The sequence below is a fragment of the Oreochromis aureus genome, linkage group 12 (assembly GCF_013358895.1).
Source record: "Oreochromis aureus strain Israel breed Guangdong linkage group 12, ZZ_aureus, whole genome shotgun sequence".
NCBI classification, from domain to species: domain Eukaryota; kingdom Metazoa; phylum Chordata; class Actinopteri; order Cichliformes; family Cichlidae; genus Oreochromis; species Oreochromis aureus.
This window is the reverse complement of record NC_052953.1, coordinates 9,164,495-9,182,179: the sequence shown is the minus strand read 5'-3', so window position 1 is coordinate 9,182,179 and position 17,685 is coordinate 9,164,495. Positions and strand designations below refer to the sequence as shown.

Here is a 17,685-nt window from a genome sequence, read left to right as displayed (position 1 = left end):
TTTTTTTGTTTTGCATTCTTTCACTGGGATCATTGAGGTGGAAGTGATTTTTTTTTTCTTCTTCTTTTTGGAAAAGGAAAATAGCAGAGCTCAGAGTTGGGTGGATCAAAGGCAGCCTGGGTGGAGAAAGATTCCTCCTGTTGAGAGAAAAAGAAAGGAAGAAGGAAAATCAGAAAGAAAAAAAGACATCCACAACAAGAAAGCTTTGGAATTAATAGAGAGACGGGGCTACAAGAGTGAACACAAGAGCTTAGCGCCTAAGAAAACTCGTTGAGTGTGACAGTGAGCGAGGGCTGTGTGAGGAAGCAGCACAAAGTGGTGGTGGTGGTGGTGGAAGTGTTTTTTTGGGAGGGTGTGTGGAGAAGTGGGTAGTGTTGAGATGCATGGACCGTTATGCCGAAGCAGGAACGGTAGAGGAGGGGGAGGGGTTTTAACCGCTCTAGTTGAGATGTAAATTTGTCCCTGTTGCGAGCCAGGCCCAAGGCAAGGGTCCCCCTTTTCATTTCTGTACATGGAATAGCCATGGAAACCCCGCTGAGAGCCATTGAAATGTCTGATTCCAGCAGTCTGGGGATAAATCCCGCTTTGGCTGCTGAGGTGTGCGATGTGCACAGCCCTGTGCGTGCTTGCATCTCCGCTTCATCTTTTGTGTCTGTGTGTATACTTATGCATCTGGGAAAGAAAATCTTGTCATTAATGTCAGGAGTGCTGTTGGAGAACAGAACCGTCACATTCCTGTTAAGAAACATGCAGTTTGTACCAAAGACTGTTGTTGCTGCTGTAAACTCACAGTCCCTATCAGACTGCAAACTGCTGGTCTTGATTTATAGCACTTTTCAACACTAAAAGCACAAGTAATGCCAAAAATAACTGACAACATGTCACATAAAACACCCTTTGTAGCATTTAAATATTTGCATACATACAATAGAAAATATACAGTTGGCATTGTGCTGTTTTCTAATAAACATGGAAAAGTTTAAAATAATGGCTTTAATAGTTAATTCACACTTTTCTTGTTTCACAGATGCTGCGTTAATCTTTACAAAAAGTAAATACAATATTTTGGTTGCCATCCTGTAAAAAATCCCTTTGACTGCTTGTAACGTTTTAGCCTAAATTATTCCTTAAATATATGTTTTAAAGGCCACTTAAGTGTCATAATTTTGGCTCTTGAAATTGAACAGTTAAGATGCAATTAAGAAGTAGACTCTCAGCCTTAATTCATATAAATTATATCATATAAAAAGCACAAAATAAAAGCTGGAATGTCTAGTTTTCTCATTTTTAAAGTAGCAAAAGCATCAGCTTTAATCTGCTGTCGACATAGTTTTGGACTAGATTGTTCTGAAAACTTTGTTAACAGTGTCTACATTTTAGTCATCACTTCATCCGTCTGATTGCAGCCAGTTCAGGGAACTATAAATGCTTCTAGCAGAGTCCAGTGGGAGAAATCAGCTTGCAGCTCTCCACACAAATACTTCCTTGCTGGATTATCTACAACTGGTCTTTCTTTAGCTTTAAGCACCTGTGTGTTCCTGTGATGTTGTGGTGATGGGGTGGGAGGGAAGTAGAACTTTTTATCTCTTCATCAGAGAACACCCTATTAGTCTCTGGGCTGTGACAAACAGGAGACGAGGAGGAAATATCTGAGAATAAGTCCAGGAAAAACAAGAAAGCCTACTGGTTGATTTTGAATGAACAAGACTTTGAATACCGGAGGTTCAAAGGTCAAGCTAGCTCTTTTTGGAGGCGGGCAGGGAGTAGAGGGAGTAGTGGGGAAGGGGTGAAAGTAAGACAGGAGAATATGCATTGTGATGGAAAAGTTTTGGGGGACAAAGAAGGCAACAGGCTCAGTTTGGTGCTGCTTTGAGCAGACAGGCCCTCCTTTGTCTTTCACCCCTTGGTCAGGAGGCCTCCTAACTTTCATTCTTTCATCATTTCTCTCCCTCTCTCCCTCCCTCCCCTATTTTAAACGAACCGGTTCCCCCAGTGTCTCCTCTCCCTTTGCCTCTGCGCTGAAAAGATGTGAAAGGAGAAAATAGGGAGCTCGTAGTGCTGCACAGTTGTTAATTAACATGCAGATTTCTGATTCACTGAGAGCTCTTATAACATAGGCTCGGGATTATGAGTGTGGCTGGTTTAAAATGAGATGTCTGTACACACACACGCACTCATTCGCACACACACATGCGCACAATAACAGCTTTTTGTTGTTTTTCCAGGCTTCAGTGGGAACCTCTGCCAGATAGACATTGATGAGTGTGCCAGCACGCCGTGCAAAAATGGCGCCAAATGCACAGATGGACCCAACAAATATACCTGCGAGTGCACTGAAGGTATTCACGCTTACCATAAATTATAACAATTGAAAGAGGAGCAAAGACATTTAAAATATAACAACTTTTCACAAATGAATGTGTCAGTTAAAACTGACATCAACTCTTTTTCCTAGGTTACACTGGGAAGCATTGTGAGACAGACATAAATGAATGTTACTCCGACCCCTGCCACTATGGCTCCTGCATTGATGGCCTGGCATCCTTCAGCTGCCAGTGCAACCCCGGGTTCACCGGTCGGCTGTGTGAGACCAACATCAATGAGTGTCTGAGCCAGCCGTGCAGGTACGGAGGCACCTGCCAGGACAGGGAGAACAGCTACATCTGCGTCTGCCCGAAGGGAACAACAGGTAAGGATCACACACAAGCGTAACACTCAACTTTGTGAATGCAATAAATTGAAAACAAGGCAACGTGGGATTGATACCACAGCTGCATCTACTAAAAATCTTGGATGAGTTTGAATCTCAGTGACCTGAATCTTAAGCTCAAGTTTTCTAAAAATCTTGTGAATGCAAAAACTCCAGAAGGAAGTCACCTTGGATTTTCACATTTATACCATAAATGTTGGGCACCAGTATTTTTTTTAAATCTAAAAAAACTTTCTTCCAGGAATCAACTGTGAAACCAACATCGATGACTGCAAGAGCAATCCCTGTGATTATGGGACCTGCATTGACAAGATCAATGGCTACGAGTGCGCCTGTGAACCTGGCTACACTGGTAAACTACAGAGTTCATAGTTCTATTAATTTCAATATATGAAACAGGAAACAGGAAGTTGTGATTCAGATCTTGGTTGCAAGGAGGACCAGAGTAGTTTTAAAAATAACTCTAATGAATCGCAGAGATTGATTGTTGACTGCATGTTAAAACATCAGATATAAAGAAAGAAAACAAGTACTGCAAATCAAGCAGTATGAGCCTTAGACGTCAGCTTCAGTACTCTGATGTTAACATGTAGGATATTGTTTGTATTTTCATACAATTGTAGTCACTGCAGTAAATACTATCCAAGGTAGATATGATACAAAATACCTTTGTATCATAGCATCTGTCACAGATATGGATAACGTCCAGAAGAAATGTGCATTTATTGACAGTCAGTTTCTGAGATATCTCTGTAAATGGGAAAAATCAGAAACATCTCAACTCCCTAGATATTAAGCACTAACTGTCCTAATACCATCGGGGACCCACTATGGATTGATTGCAGAAAACCCTCCTGGGGACCCTGCTTGAGTAAAACTGCTCTGGGCTCTATATGGGCTAGCCTACTCGTTTTTACTTTGACTGTTTTAATAACTCTAAAAGAGACTTTGACGCTGATTATGTTACACTAGGAAATTTGCTGTGTAACAAGTGCAAAGGTGGTCTTGATAACCCAAAATCCTCACAGGAGAATGGGAGGGAGATGCTGATACTGAAGGAAAATGTGATGGTAAGTTTTCTAGGTTTCCCTGACCTGGCAGGAAAACCTAGAAAACAGATCTAACCTAAAATAACAGGTTTCAGCCTAAATTCTAAATGAGGTTAGATTTTCCAGATAATGGCTTGCCAGATTAGTGGAAATGAATAATCACACACAATCACACACATCTTTCAATATATGCAGTTTCCTGAAAATTCTTTGATTTTGCCACATTTTTCTGATATAGTACAAATGTTGTGTTTGAAGGAACATAGAAACTTATACTCTTGGATCGTTCCAGATAGAGGATTTTTTTTTTAGTTTTTTAGTTTTCCGAAAAATACATTTCAAATAGATTAAATCTAGTGAAGATTAATGTTAGGATTTTTGTTGTTCTAATAGATAAAGTGGAATTGCATGATCTTTGACTTACTGCCACTAACTAATGCACTGGAAAAGCCCATCTTTTCCAAATATATAGCTAGGTTAAACATAACATCTGTCTGAAGTAAAAACTGGGCAAACGAGTGCTTAAGGTGCAGTATCAGAGGATTCAAAGGTCCTGATGGGGAGGGTGACAGATGGCGAGCGAGTGCGCACGCTCCTCTGAGGCTTGACCGGTGTCACTTTCCAGCTCCACCCTGTCCCTAACCTGCTGCTGTTCGGACAAGCAAGCTGCCCTCCTGCACAAAGAGAGGACACACACACACTCTCTGGCACACAGGGCCAGTGGGGATTTGAGCAGGAGAAAAGATTCCCTGAAAGATTCCTGAAAGTTGAGCTTTTAAAAGCTTGGAAGCCGGTCCCTGCTTTAAAGCTAAATGGGCTGCCTTTATGTTACGCATGACACGGGCCTGAATGGCGTCAACGCTTCAAGTCGCCGACAAAGGCCGCCTTTAAAGCCCGTATGTTTCTGGAAATTGATACATTCGCTGTGTTGATATATAGACTTGATTGTGTGGAGGCTTTGTGTGCAGCTGTTGAGCATTTTCAAGTAATACATCAAAACTGTTGGGTTGTAAAAATGATTGCAGTGATTTCAACAGCCATCCTTTCACTGTTTATAAACTCATGGAGACTCATGATGTCAGGAAGTAAAGCGAAATATCTCTTTAGGTGCCATGTGCAACATAAACATCAACGAGTGCGCGAGCAACCCCTGTCACAATGGCGGCACCTGTATCGACGGCATCAACAGCTTCACCTGCCAGTGTCCAGATGGTTACCATGACACCACCTGCTTCTCCCAAGTCAATGAGTGCCTCAGCAATCCCTGCATCCATGGTCACTGCGAGGACAAGATAAATGGGTGAGGTGGTCTATAAACGTTTTTCTGGGGCAGGGCAGTGACAATAAACAAGTTTCCCCAGATTTCCAACAAGAAAACTTTGCCTTTATGGATGATGTTTGTCTTTTACTCCTCGTCAGCTATAAATGCCTGTGTGACTCTGGCTGGAGCGGCAAAAACTGCGACATCAACAACAATGAGTGTGAATCCAACCCATGTATGAACGGAGGCACCTGCAAGGACATGACCAGCGGATACGTCTGCACCTGTCGCATGGGCTTCACTGGTCAGTTTTTGTTAGCATGTGTTGATGAGCTTCGTTTAGTGTCATTCAAACTGTACAGTTTCGCTGCTAACCTTCACTTGAACTGAAATGTGTTTAATTTATTGTCCACTTTGCATGCAGGACCAAATTGCCAGACCAACATCAACGAATGTGCCTCCAACCCCTGCCTTAACCAGGGGACCTGCATTGACGACGTTGCAGGGTACAAGTGCAACTGTATCCTGCCTTACACGGGTATGGAAATATTATTGAAAATATTTGATACGCCCATGTGTTGGCCTGGCGTTCTGGCATTTCCTTGCTGTGGGAGACAGTTTCCACCGGCTGTGTCCTTTAAGCTTTTGGGCAAAGAGGAAAATGTGTGGCGGATGAAATAACTCTTGAGTAAAGTTCAGCAGCAAGACTTCCTCAGGGCTCAAAGACACCAAACCTCTGACTCACTGTGCTCCTCTGTGATCCACAAGCATCCGTGATGGGAGCTGGGAAACATTTTAATGTCATTTTAATGTCATCTGGCTTAGTATTTAATCAAACACATAACCATGGGAAGTTTAAGGGCAAATTGTTCTTATATTTGTCTTGTATATTTTTTTGGAAAAATCCACAGCGCTTTAAATACTAAAAGGCCCTTGCTTGGCTTGGGGTGGGAACTGGTTGCTTGACACATTTCCTGTTTGCCTGCTTCCTGTCTCACAGAACAGCAAATGCCTTCACAATGGCCGGAAACTGGAGCCGACTTCCTGTATTAGCAGTATGTTATGGAAACAGATAGGGAAATGTCTCTACAGGCCTCAAATACTGACAGAACCTGGCTAAAATCTTCTGATAGCATTGATTGAAAGATGATTCTGTGTCCATTTGGATTGGGTTATCTCCAAGTTCATGACTCCTGCGTGGTATCACATAGTGACAGATAAATGTTAAACAGAGTTTAATTCAGTTAACGGTGTATTTCTTTCTTGTGTTTGCACATTACAGGAGAGAACTGTGAAACTCTGATGGCCCCCTGTAGCTCCAAACCCTGCAAGCATGGAGGACTGTGTCAGGAATCAGAGGACTATCTGAACTTCTCTTGTGTCTGTCCTGAAGGATGGCAAGGTAATTTTAAATGTCTGCATATATGAGTACCTTCCAGGAATGACTGAGAGGTCATAGAAAAGGTCAAAAAGGACTCAGAGAGCAGCCTTTTTAGAGAACAGAAGTACACATGTAAATGTTAGTTTAAAACAAACATTTCTAATAAGAGATCCTTGGATTGTAATCAAGATGATTATGTTCTTAATTTCATACCTTCTGCCAACACTTGAAGAAGTATATAATATTTGCTTTCTGTTTCCTCTCCTAATCCCTTCTAGGTCAAACCTGTGAAGTGGACATCAAAGAGTGTGTGAAGAATCCCTGTCGCAATGGAGCAACCTGCCAGAACACTTTGGGCAGTTACCACTGCAGCTGCAAACCGGGCTTTACCGGACGCAACTGCGAAAACAACATTGACGACTGCAAGCCCAGTAAGTTCATCAATCCTTCTCCCTTTATCTGATTCCTCTTCGTGTCCATTGATGAAAGCGCACACAAGCAGCGCAATAAGAACATAAAATTGAGTCTGATGCTTCCACCTGCAGACCCCTGCAGCAACGGAGGGCTCTGTAATGACGAGGTGAATGGCTTCCTGTGCACCTGCCCGGCTGGCTTTCGCGGAACAAGGTGCGAGGAGGACATCAATGAGTGTGAGAGCAACCCCTGTAAGAACGGAGCCAACTGCACTGACTGTGTCAACAGCTACACCTGCACCTGCCCGCTCGGCTTCAGTGGCATTCATTGTGAAAATAACACTCCTGACTGCACTGAGAGGTACAGAGCTCACAGAAAGTTTTGTTTGCTTGTTTTAAACCCTGCAGTCATTGCCACTGTGTCATTGTGAGTAATCTCTTCAAGATCAGCAGGTTCACTTTCTGTGCTTTGGAGGTGTAATCTTTGTTTTCTTGTCCACTACTGCCCCCTCTGGTGAAATATTGATATACAACATGGTTTCAACATAGTAGTTTGCTTTTGCGTTAAATTAATGTGTAGCTCTGTTTTTGCAAAAATGACAGAAGCATTAGTTCTGCTCTATTCAGTCAGTTTTAAAATGTGGGAAAAGTGTGAAACTGAAGTAGGGCAATGCTGCAACAAAAATGTTTGTTCTCGGTGAACTTTCTGAATCAGATATGAATTTGCCTGCCGCTCAGATAATGAGAGCTGTATTGATTTACTCTCATTTTCCTAAGAAGCTGTAGAATATTTTAACCCTAATTTGGTGCACTGATGTCTGTTATTTTTTCCCTACAGCTCCTGCTTCAACGGTGGCACCTGTGTGGATGGCATCAATGCCTTCACATGTTTATGCCCACCAGGCTTCACCGGGAGCTACTGTCAGCATGATATCAACGAGTGTGACTCCAAACCCTGCCTGAATGGCGGCACCTGCCAGGACAGCTATGGCACCTACAAATGCACCTGCCCGCACGGTTACACAGGACTAAACTGTCAGGTAGGAGGAGCTAGTAGAACACTAAGTTCTAACTCTAAGCTGAGTTATTCTGATTGTCTTTGAGGCTCCCTTCGTTTTAACCTTAAAATGAGCAAATTAAATCTTACTGGCATATTGAATTGGTAAACGTAAATAACATATGCATACTGCATTAACACCGCACAGTCAGCATCTGTTACTTTTATTATGCATTTCAGAACCTGGTTCGTTGGTGTGACTCATCTCCTTGTAAAAACGGGGGAACTTGCTGGCAGACAGATACCACATACAGCTGTGGGTGTGAGACTGGATGGACGGGCCTTTATTGTGACGTCCCAAGTGTTTCCTGTGAGGTGGCAGCCAAACAGAGAGGTGAGAGGTTTCAAAAGCCTTGTTATGCCAGTTAGTTTGTTTTATCAGTGTTTAGCCTGTTAAAATTAGAATATCACGTCATATATTATCTGCCGATTACGGACAGTGTATAAAGACTTTTATTACAACACTTACAGCAGTGCTCTTCATCTCTTGGTATCCATTTAGGAGTCGATGTTGCACATCTTTGTCATAACTCGGGTCAGTGTCTGGACGCAGGAAATGTTCACTACTGCCACTGTCAGGTGGGATACACCGGGAGCTACTGCGAGGAGCAGGTAGACGAATGCACACCGAACCCGTGCCAAAACGGCGCCACCTGCACCGACTTTCTGGGTGGATACACCTGCAAGGTAACAACTATGAAGAGAAAGTTTATATCCCTTTGCTATCTACGTTCAGATTTTTTTTAATGTGTCTATTTTTTACATAAATTTTGTGCACCACGGCACATATGTACTGCATTTTATTCAAGTTTAGTATGTTATTTATATTTTATGGCAACTTTTGGATGTTCTAAGAAACATAACTTGGAGACATTTCTAGTGAAACACATTTCTTGTGGTGATTTTATAAATCTAGATGTGTGTGAAGCATCAATTTTTTTAGCTTCTTTGCAGAAATTGAAATATTTTTTACTCTTAAAGCTACAACTCATCAATACATCTTCTATATTAGAAAATATCAACCTGCTTCTTGACTAACTGTTGGAGCCATTCAACTGAAAAGCGGTAATTGTAGCAGTTCACTGAAATTACAGCAGACATCCTTTTAGCTGCAGTCCTAATGAAGAGGTTTGCTTATAAATAGAAAACAAACAGCTTGGTTATGTTAATCTCCTCCGGAGTAAAGGATCTTCTGGCCTTGGCAGGATGGAGGCCAGAAAACAGCCAGTTAAACAAAAACCATCTTTGTTTCATGTCAGACATCGATTAACTTTCCCCTCTCTTCTCTCGCTGTCCCGCTCTTCCTTCTTCCTTCCATTCCTCTTTCGTCTTTTGTTCCCCCTCTTCCTCAGTGCATGCCAGGATACTTGGGGACCAACTGCTCTGTGGAGATCAATGAATGTTTCTCCCAGCCGTGCCAGAACGGGGGCACCTGCATTGACCTGATCAATACCTACAAATGCTCCTGTCCCCGGGGAACCCAAGGTCAGTAGACCCCACGCACACTCCTCCACACCTCTCTGCCTCTCCATTCTCTCCTCCTCGTCTCCACGCTTCATTAATTAGGGCTTAACAGCACCCTGGGCATAAAAGCTCCACCTCCCGTCTTGGCTCCATCTCTTCCTCTACTTGTCAAATACTCTATTGATTTTTCTCTCAGACATGAAGGGAGCGTGTGTGTTTTAGGTCAGTCTAAAGTGGCAGTGGAGTTGGTTATCCTAAAACAGCCAACATGTTGTTGGAAATTTGAAGATTAAAAAAGTGTCAATTTCACAGTTTCAAAAGCTTTTTTTAAACAAATTGAGAATTCAGGTCAGTATTTAAAAATGGTTCTAAACGTATTGACTTTAATAATTTTTTGTCAGTTTCAAGGTCTGGTTTAACCTAAAGCCATTTACACTTTTGACTTTATGTTTATTTGGCGACTTTTTAAATCTGCCTTTGGATCTCTGAAATCTTTTCTTACTCGAAACATTAAAATGTTACTATATAAAACTCTTCATACAACATGCCCTGACGTATCTCTTCAAACTTAACTACAGTTTTTTTTATTTCTTTGTAGACATGTCTATCTTTTTGTTTTTAGAAAGTCCAGACCTAATTTCATACCCTTTATCCAAAATTTCCTCTATAAAAGGACACTAATATCTACAATTTACTGAAAAAAGACAGAATAAAAAGCAAATGACCTGCTGACAATGTGTTAAAGTCATAACTGCTTTCATTTATGGTAATTCTCAAAATGATATATTGTTCATGTCCTTTATTTAAATGAATGCACATTACTTGACATTGTTGTTTCCCCCTTACTCTTCCATCGCAATCTTCAGGTGTTCACTGTGAGATCAATATGGACGACTGCAACCCCTTCACTGACCCGGTCACCAAAGAGCCAAAGTGCTTCAACAAAGGCAAGTGTGTGGATGGAGTCGGAGGATACCACTGCATCTGCCCTCCAGGATACGTGGGGGAGCGCTGTGAGGGAGATGTGAACGAGTGTCTGTCGAACCCCTGTGACCCGCGTGGAACGCACAGCTGTATCCAGCTCACCAACAATTACCGCTGCGAGTGTCGCACCGGATACACAGGTAAACGGCTTAGAGAGTATATTAGAGTTTGAGGGGGGATATGTTAGTCTGCCTTTTTGGCTGGTATTTTCTTCAGACTCACTGTTTAAACTGCCCTCATTATTCAGTTTGCATGTTTGTACTACACACTGCATCTAAAAGATGGACATAACCAAAGTGAGATCAGCCGTTTAAGGTTTATGAAAGCTTTGAGTTTCTGCTTTTCACCATTGCCCTTTGATTTTTTTAAAGCAGATTTTTGGACAACAGAGTAGCAATGATCTGATTATGCTGCCTTGGTTAGCAAGACGCGCTGTTATTAATGGGGTTGCTAATTTTGATTAGCTTAAAATAAAAAGTACTTGCAAAATAACAGGCTCCCTAGTTTTTAATAATAAAACTGAACTTTAAACAAGACACGAATCTGACTGTGAGTCAGTGTGATAGGAGTTGATTAATCACACAGTGACCATTTTTTATCATGCAATAAACTCCTAATGGAACCATAATGTACAAAATGAATGTGTTCAATATTATTTGCATGTAGCAACTGAGACCATAGTCTAATCAGGAAAGTGTTTACTGAGGTCGCAAGTCAAGTAACAGCAAGATAAAGGAGTCAGCCCCTGCTTTATTCATGTCCATCTTTTATATACAGTGTTTGTTAATCTAAATCGTACTGGTGTGAGATTAACCTTACAATTATGATGAAGAATGGAAATGAAATGACAAACCTTTTTGTGTGTGACACCTCTGTAGGTCAGCGCTGTGACACGGTGTTCGATGGCTGTAAGAGCAAACCTTGTCGTAATGGAGGCACCTGTGCTGTGGCCAGTAATACACCACATGGCTTCATCTGCAAATGTCCTCCTGTGAGTACACACTCTCAGAAATATACACAAACCTCTGTCACTCATAAGAAAGTTGTGATAAAAGAGCAAAAATTCTTCTTAAGATTATCTAAATTTTGACTGTAACTTTTAAAAGAGACATACAGAAGGTGATGTGATGCTTCCATTATGGGAAACATACTTTTTATTATATTTGATCTAAATTAGCCCTATTGTCTTGAACTGTAGCTTTATGTTTATGTATATTTAATATACAGACAGCCAAAAACATTGATGTTTTCATATATTGACGTTTGCAATAGACTATGTCTGCATTTATATAGACTGTGAGAGAAAAGAAACACTTCAAGGAAGTGTATTCCCATCATCCCGACTAAACTGATAATCATAGTCATAAAAATTTGCATCTTTTGCTTAAGCCTGATATTGGCTTGCATTTTAGTTTTCAGAAATAAGACAGATTGATTATATTCATATCAGTCTAATTTATTTAATATATAATAAGCATAAATCATATATATTATTCTTCCTGTAGGGCTTTACTGGCTCCACGTGTGAATACGACTCCCAGGCCTGCGGCAGCCTTCACTGTCACAATGGAGGCACGTGCATCTCCGGTCATAAGAGTCCCACGTGTCTTTGTACCCCATCATTCACTGGGCCTGAATGCCAATATCCCACTAACAGTCCATGTAATTCAAACCCCTGTTACAACGGCGGCACGTGTGAATACACCTCAGAGGAGCCGTACTACCACTGTGACTGCCCAGCTAACTTCAACGGCCTCCGCTGCCACATCCTGGATTACAGCTTCCCAGGAGGGTTCGGCCACAACATCCCACCGCCGCCAGTGGATGTCACCTGCGGGATCCCGCAGTGTGAAGAGCGCAAGTACAACAAGCACTGCGATGTGTCCTGTAACAACCACGAGTGCGGCTGGGACAACGGCGACTGCTCGCTCAATTTCAACGATCCATGGAAGAATTGTTCGGCTGCTCTGCAGTGCTGGCGATACTTCAATGATGGGAAGTGTGACTCACAGTGTGACAATGCTGGATGTCTGTATGATGGGTTTGACTGCCAGAACTTGGAAGGACAGTGCAAGTAAGTGTATTTAAGTGAAATAAGAGTTAGCTTAGCTTCATAAAAGATCCAGTTAAATATCTTGAAATCTGTTTGTCTTGTTTGGTGTACTGCTAATTAGATGCTGAGAAGAACAAACAGGATATAGAACTACAGTGATAAAACTGTCTTTGATAAAACAGTTCATTATTTTCCAGTAGAGCTGTAGGTAGTTTCTGTGTCATATACTTCTTCTTTTAGGCGTATATATGCAATTAAGAGATATTTAATTCGGCCTTTGCATCCAATTTTTTTCCAGCCCTCTCTATGACCAGTACTGCAAGGATCACTACGCCGATGGCCATTGCGACCAGGGCTGCAACAACGCAGAGTGTGAGTGGGATGGCCTGGACTGTGCCAGCAACATGCCTGAGAAGCTAGCCGTGGGCCAGCTGGTCCTGGTTGTCCACATCACCCCTGAACACCTCCTCAACAACTCCTTCGGCTTCCTGCGCGAGCTGAGCCGCGTGCTCCGAACCAATGTGGTATTCAAGAGGGATACGAAGGGGGAAATGATGGTCTACCCATATTATGGGAACGAACATGAGCTGAAAAAGTACAACGTCAAGCGTTCAGTGGACTCGTGGTCAGAGGTTCCTGGCAAAGTGCTGAATGTGGTCAAGAGGAGCCTGCATGACTTGGCTGGTGACAGCAAGAGAGTGAAGAGGGAGCTGGATCATTTGCAGATCAAAGGGTGAGAAGGCATTTCTGAAAATATTTCAGTCATTAACCTGCAAATTGTTCAGATCATTTTCTTCCATTGTCTGTCGTTTTATATGCTCATCTTTGTTTTTGGATTTTGCCTTTTCTTTTTTTTTGTCTAAGATGATTTTTATTTCTTTGCGGAAGCTAATGAGATTCAGAAAAATGATAAAGTCTGGAGTCACTTTGTGTTTTCTTTTCTCTCTAGTTCAATTGTCCACTTGGAGGTGGACAACCGTCAGTGCTTCCAGCAATCCACCGAGTGTTTCCAGAGCACACGTGATGCTGCAGCGTTCCTTGGGGCTTTGGAGTCCAGTGGCAAACTGGATGTACCTTTCACCATTGAAGCTGTTTACAGTAAGTATATTTAATAGGTATCTGGATGACTTAAAAAGTCTGTATGCATTGTTGGCTTTCCAAAAAGTAGAACGCTCTATAAAAAAAATAAAGCAAAAGCAAATTTTGACTGCAGCTTGTCACATTCTGGACACTTTTTACCAAAGATATTTGATCTAAAGCAGTTGCTTCAGAATTTCATATATTCATATTTTCATATATTGTATGATGAAACTTTTCTAATCAATGTACACTCAATGGAAAATTCTACTGATTTTGTGTATTTTCCATACTGTTAACAAATCACAAGAAAAAACAAAGCCATCATTGACTCCTATTAAAAACATAGTGGGCCTCAGGTTGTACTGCATATTTCTTTATCAGGCCAAACCTCCACTTGAATACATTTGATTTAGCTTTCAAAACCCAGGTTTCCTAAAATTTCAAAACTTCTAGATTAACATGTAAAAAACAGCATTCATTTATCTCTGTTCATATATCATATATATGAACGTTCATATATCTTTGTTTTTAATGTCTGAGCATTCTTTGAATTATTGCAGTTTAGTCACGATGCAAATAGACAAATACTCACCAGTGATATTTTTGTTAATGAAAAAAACTGGTTTAAAAGACACCATTGATTAATTACGATCCATAACCTTTTACATGAACTACATTTTTCGAACATAATTTTCAGAGATATTCGCAGACAGTTAAGATAAAACAACACTAGAAATACTGGAAAGTCTGGTTTTTCTTGACTGCATTATTGCTCGGCTGTGTTTGTGTGCAGCTGGGGAATATTTTGAGTCATTTCCACATACACAGTCCTGCCGCTGGAAATTTTCACTAAAGCTCAAAATGAGTCAATGTACTGCTGAAACTAATCCCCAATAAACACAATCATTTTCTGTCTGAGGAGAATTTGATGCATTAGTGTTTAAGGAAAGTAATTGCCTTCTTTTGAGAGTAAACTACTTTCTGTTTTTAAAGATTTGTCTCTTCAGCAGGAATGAATGAACCCTGAGAGTGAGTGGCACAGACAAGACCGACTAGATAATTGTTGGTTTAGTCTTTTTTTAAAATTGGATCTCTTTATAAACGAAAGCATAAAATCGACTACACTCCTTAAAGCTGTATTTGCATACAACATTAGTGTATCTTACACACTGGTAATCATTTTCATTTCAGTGCAAACCCAAGGTTCCTTGAGAAAAGTCTAAAATGTAAAACAGGATTGCACAAATTAGCTTGATTGTTTGTAAAGTAAAATAAATGTCATTAGTAGTATGAGGACTAAAACATGAAAAATCACTGATGGGGTTCTTTAGGGCCTTGTGGTGTCCACACGTACAGAACATACTCGGATAAGACACATGCTCTTTCATGCTCACGCTCAAAGCAAATGTATCCGACGTGGCCTCTGGTCGGGTCCTAACCTTACAACTCTTTGATTGTGTATTTGTTATGCAGCCGTGAACAAATGCAGTTGTGAATCTCTTGGCCTAAACAATGAGTCCTCCCCTCGGTGTGTAAATCCGATGGCTTGAGGCTCCAAAATGGTTAATTGCTGTAAATCAACTCATCCAACACTCCCCCCGCCTCCAAAATCACATAACATAACCGTATCTGTCTGTTTCTCAGACATGTACACATATACGTCCACGGATAACACACTCGCACACATGCACGCACACGCACTTCATCCCAGTGTGAGGGGCTGCTGCAACCTTCACCTCGCTGAATGTAATACCAGGACTTAATGTATCTCTGAGGGTTTAGGTTGGGGGAGTTTATCATTTCAAAATCGTTAGTGGAAAAAAAGAGAAGGGGAAAAATTGATCGGGAGTGTGCTAGAAGTTGGGAGTCTTTGTTATCTCGAAAATCCTAATAAATCCTTCGTCTTTACAGCTTAAAGTGCGTGCAGTAATTTGAAGTTCATTAATCCCCCTCCCTTTTTTCTCTTAAAGAAGAAATGGTAAAGTTGTCTCTTGGTACCCTGGGCTGAAAAGAGAGAGAGGAGGTGGTGGTGGTGTACTTTTCTCCCCCTTTTCTTTTTTTTTTATCACGCCCCATCCCTTTTTTTTCTTTTTTTGATGAAAAGTGGTTAGCAATTCTGATTATTACTGAATAGATAGAAGCTAGCTTTACAAACGGTGAGGATCGTCAGTCCATTTCAGACACTGGCTGCGTTTTGGAGTGGAAACCGCGGGGCGAAGGAGAGCCGGACTAGCTCTGCTCGAACACTCAGGCTGATCCTGGGTGTCCCGGTCCAGCGGTCCACATCTTGTCCTCAGCCCGCTGTGAACATAATGTCCATTTTCCTACCAGGTGACGTGGAACAAGAGCCTATAGAGAAGTACTACCTAATCTACTTGGTACTGGGCGGTTTAGGGATGCTGGCCTTCCTTGGACTGGGAATGGTGGCTGCCCGAAAGCGCCGTCATGAACATGGGCGGCTCTGGCTTCCCGAGGGCTTCAAGACCACAGATAGCAAGAAGAAGAGACGTGAGCCTGTTGGAGAGGATTCGGTGGGATTAAAGTAAGTTTACATTTATTCGGCGCTCGCTGTCATTTGGTGTGTGTTTCTTTGCGAGTTGGGTGACGGGCCAGTTCTTTAGGAAAAATGGTTGTTACTGGTGATCAGCCAAATTTGGAAAAATGGGATTTTTCTCTGGATCATTAATGATAATGATATAGCAGGTTTACGTGTGAATTAATTGACTTGTTGGGGCAGAGGGGTGTGGTATGAAATCAATCAATGCTTTTGTTTTTTCGACATCGCTACACCATTAATGGTGAGTGGCTTGTATGAGACTGAAGCAGTGGAGTACGAGGATTTTTAAAAGGTTTTCTGCTTCATCACAGGCCAATGAAAAACACCTCAGACATTTCTCTCATGGATGACACCCACACTGAGTGGGGAGAAGACGAACCTTCAGATGCAAAACGCTTTAGGGTAAGAAACTCTGACAGAATAAAAATATAATGATTATTATTATTATTCAATTTTACAGTCTGAGCAACTATTTTCTAAGACATTTAATTCTAGGCTTTGAAAGAATTGTTTGTGTATTTTTAAATGTTTAAAATAATTTTATGATCTTTTTATAATACATTTTAAACTTTTTGGGGGTTTTTTCTAATTCGATTTAAAGTCAGTTTCAGTTGTCTAACCTCCTGCTGTCCCCGTTTTAACAGTTTGATGAGCAGGCTGTGTTGGATGCGGATGACCAGACAGACAACCGCCAGTGGACGCAGCAGCACCTGGATGCCGCTGACCTGCGCATCCCATCTATAGCTCCCACACCCCCTCAGGGCGAGATTGAGAATGACTGCCTGGATGTCAATGTCCGCGGTCCAGGTGGGTTACTAACCATAAATATTATTTATATTAGCGGGACCTTCTGTTATCTTTAGGTTATTTTTATTGCGGATGACTTGGTTGTCTTTATATAAACCATTAAATTACCTCCTGAGCTGTAATTGTTTCACATGTCAGCAAAGCTCTCTTTTTAGGAAATTATGTGTATATAATTATATATAATTGTGCATTAAAAGAAATATATATATAAATTAATTTCTTTGTTTTTTTGCTTTTTTTTTCTTTTTTTTTTGCTTGTGAAATACAGAACTGAAAAGTCTAGGTGAAAGAACTGGGAAAGGAAAATCCCTCGGTAGTGTAAAGCTATTACTGATATTTGAATGGATCAAGGGGCAAAGAACTTTTTGAGTACACATTTCTAGTAGTCACACATTTTTCTGTGTGTGTTTTTCTTGTGTAAACTTGTGTATGTGAATTGATTAATATCTTTTCTGGGTGAACATTTCACATTTCCTAAGGATGTGTGTGTGTGTTTTCATGTGTGTGCGTGCGTGTGTAATTGCGCATGTAGGAGCTGCTAAAGCTCCATGTCCTCAGGGTAAAGGATCTTCTTCAAAGCAGCTGGCTGGAAGCCAGATGCCTGGGGGAAAACACTGATTCCTGATCAGATTAATCATTTGACCAGTAATAGGCCTCTGTTTTCTTTTCTTTTTTTATTCTACATTACAAAAACCAATGAAGGCATCAGATGCAAAAACCCAATTTTGTACTAAGTGGCAAATTCCCTGAAGAAAAGCTATGAAAAATCAAAGTAACAGGTTTAACAACTTGAGAGCACACTTTTCCCCCCGTTGCGGATCGATGCACTTGAATCGACCAAATCTGCGAGATCTGGGGCTTGCTATCCT

At 41.2% G+C, this 17,685-nt stretch overlaps 1 protein-coding gene across 1 annotated transcript in view; it reads left to right on the top strand.

Moving 5' to 3' along the window:
* The window catches only part of LOC116326120 (neurogenic locus notch homolog protein 1-like), a 41,627-nt gene that overhangs the window by 19,654 nt on the left and 4,288 nt on the right, over positions 1 to 17,685 (top strand). The window contains exons 10-30 of the mRNA XM_031747249.2: positions 2,226 to 2,339; positions 2,456 to 2,689; positions 2,952 to 3,062; positions 4,867 to 5,059; positions 5,179 to 5,324; positions 5,445 to 5,558; positions 6,303 to 6,422; positions 6,680 to 6,832; positions 6,947 to 7,175; positions 7,653 to 7,854; positions 8,052 to 8,205; positions 8,374 to 8,558; positions 9,224 to 9,356; positions 10,202 to 10,459; positions 11,198 to 11,310; positions 11,825 to 12,393; positions 12,671 to 13,105; positions 13,322 to 13,470; positions 15,784 to 15,994; positions 16,321 to 16,411; positions 16,654 to 16,816. Of these exons, the coding sequence (XP_031603109.2) occupies positions 2,226 to 2,339; positions 2,456 to 2,689; positions 2,952 to 3,062; positions 4,867 to 5,059; positions 5,179 to 5,324; positions 5,445 to 5,558; positions 6,303 to 6,422; positions 6,680 to 6,832; positions 6,947 to 7,175; positions 7,653 to 7,854; positions 8,052 to 8,205; positions 8,374 to 8,558; positions 9,224 to 9,356; positions 10,202 to 10,459; positions 11,198 to 11,310; positions 11,825 to 12,393; positions 12,671 to 13,105; positions 13,322 to 13,470; positions 15,784 to 15,994; positions 16,321 to 16,411; positions 16,654 to 16,816 (4,077 nt within the window). The remainder of the gene's footprint in view (positions 1 to 2,225; positions 2,340 to 2,455; positions 2,690 to 2,951; positions 3,063 to 4,866; positions 5,060 to 5,178; positions 5,325 to 5,444; positions 5,559 to 6,302; positions 6,423 to 6,679; positions 6,833 to 6,946; positions 7,176 to 7,652; positions 7,855 to 8,051; positions 8,206 to 8,373; positions 8,559 to 9,223; positions 9,357 to 10,201; positions 10,460 to 11,197; positions 11,311 to 11,824; positions 12,394 to 12,670; positions 13,106 to 13,321; positions 13,471 to 15,783; positions 15,995 to 16,320; positions 16,412 to 16,653; positions 16,817 to 17,685) is intronic.